Below are 1,942 nucleotides of genomic sequence, written 5' to 3' on the forward strand. Positions count from 1 at the left end.
GGACCTCCAGCCTCCTGACTGAAGCTCCTCTCTGCTGTTTGATTTCTCACTGACTCGACTTCAAAGCACCAACGTGACGCCTGACGTGTTAAAAGTTGCACTTGAACGCAGCACAGAGACGCCAGCTGATAGTCAGCTGACCTCCTGTCCTGAACCTCAGACCCTGTTCACACCTGGTATTAACACCCTGGGTGATCCGATCACAAGTGGACAGCTCTAATACCAGATGTGAACGCACCGGAGACGCATTGAGGACACATTGAGATCTGACCACTCAGACCACATTCGGAGGTGGTCTGGGCCACTTTGGACCGCCGGGAGGAGGAGGTTTATTAAAGCTTTATTTAAACTTTACAGCTAATAGACCGCTAGCTGCACGACTAACTGAGCTAATTAGCTAACGGCAGCTACAGTTAGCGGTTACTTTAGCAACAAGTAAAGCTATCTGTGCATGAGGAAACTCTACGTAAATCTCAGAGAGGTGAGGCAGAGTAGCCACAGGGCCTCAGAGGGAAAACAGAAAATATTTTCTCCAGAAAATAAGATCCAGTGTCACCAGAATCAGTGAAAAAAGTTATACGGTTGGGTTTTTGTCCAGTAATCGGTGAGGCCCGGCCCCCAGAAACATTTGTCTAATTCATGTCCCAGTTGTGGTCTGAAACAGTAAATCCATTCAGGTTACGATATTTGCATATTTGAAGTGAGATTTGATCACAAGTGGTCACTGGAGACGCATGTTAATACCAGGTGTGAACGGGGCCTCAGAGTCAGGAGAGAGGACCTGAGTCTGAAGACCCTGAAGTCCAGATCCATCCCACAGTGGACAGACAGTCTGGTCCTCCACTGTGTTTACCTGCTCTTCAGTAATCAGATTACAGTCGACTTCCTGCAGTAATCTGACTTTTTAATATCACAGAGAATAAAACTGAATGTGAAACTAGTTTCTGTCACGTTGTTCATGACGATCAAACGTTTCATCAGATCTATTTTCAGATCTTCATTCATATTCTGTTCCTCTGATGTTAACGTAGGCTATTGATTACCCGCAGCTGATCAACAGACACTCTAACTGGTCCATCACTGAAGTCCCTCTTCACACAGAACAACACCTCACTTTAGACTGTCCATTATTTTCTGACTGATCGATAAATCAGATGATTGATTGCAGCTCTCATCTGTGAGTCTGCTTCTATATTAAAGACAGACTGACCCCGCCTTCACCCCTGACCTCTGACCTCACACCACACACCTGAGTCACTCCGTCCCAGACGGGGTCAGAGAGGTCAGAGGTCATGAGACAGACAGGTCAGGACCTACCAGCTGTTTCCTGAGCAGCAGGATGTTCTCCTCCAGCAACTTCTCCTCAGAGCTCAGCTGAGCCTCCCTCCTCCGCTCCTCCTCCTCCGCCTCCTCCACCTCCCGGAGCTCCAGCGCGGCCCGGACCAGTACCTCCTGCCGTTGCCGGAGGTACTCCAGCTCCCCGAGCCCTGACACGGTGGCCTCCAGCCGTTCCCGCACGGAGCGCAGCCGCTCCGCCGCCTCCGCGTCAGCAGCGGCTCGGTCCCGGCTGCAGCGGCCGTCAGTGTCCAGCCTGGAGGCGGCGGACGGTAGCATCTCCTCTGTCAGACTCTCCGGTGTGACCTCAGGGTCTCTGCAGCATCAGGGTCCGGAGGATCTGCAGGGTCTGAAAAGCATTGTGCGGAGCGGAGCGCGGCGGGTCACCGTGAGGACGCTCCGCTGTAGAGAAGGCAGCAGGATCGGATCCGCTCAGAGGAATCACCTGGACACTCTCACCTGGATAAATTAACCCGGGTTAATAAAGGGTTAATAAACCGGGTAGACGGACCCGGTCAGAAAGTGAATCCAGACTGAGATCCTCAGACTGGTCTCCTCTGCAGCTCTCAGTTTCAACCGGTGGTCTAACGGTCCTGCGGACAAACAG

The 1,942-nt window shown here is 51.8% G+C and overlaps 1 protein-coding gene across 1 annotated transcript in view; it reads right to left on the reverse strand.

Annotated features, from left to right (window-relative positions):
- Positions 1–1,712, reverse strand: part of dact1 (dishevelled-binding antagonist of beta-catenin 1) — a 15,297-nt gene extending 13,585 nt beyond the window's left edge. The window contains exon 1 of the mRNA XM_070920480.1: positions 1,318–1,712. Coding sequence (XP_070776581.1) covers positions 1,318–1,614 — 297 coding nt within the window. The 5' untranslated portion in view covers positions 1,615–1,712. The remainder of the gene's footprint in view (positions 1–1,317) is intronic.
- Between the last annotated feature and the right edge of the window lie 230 nt (positions 1,713–1,942).

The sequence above is a fragment of the Enoplosus armatus genome, chromosome 15 (assembly GCF_043641665.1).
Source record: "Enoplosus armatus isolate fEnoArm2 chromosome 15, fEnoArm2.hap1, whole genome shotgun sequence".
Classification (NCBI taxonomy): domain Eukaryota; kingdom Metazoa; phylum Chordata; class Actinopteri; order Centrarchiformes; family Enoplosidae; genus Enoplosus; species Enoplosus armatus.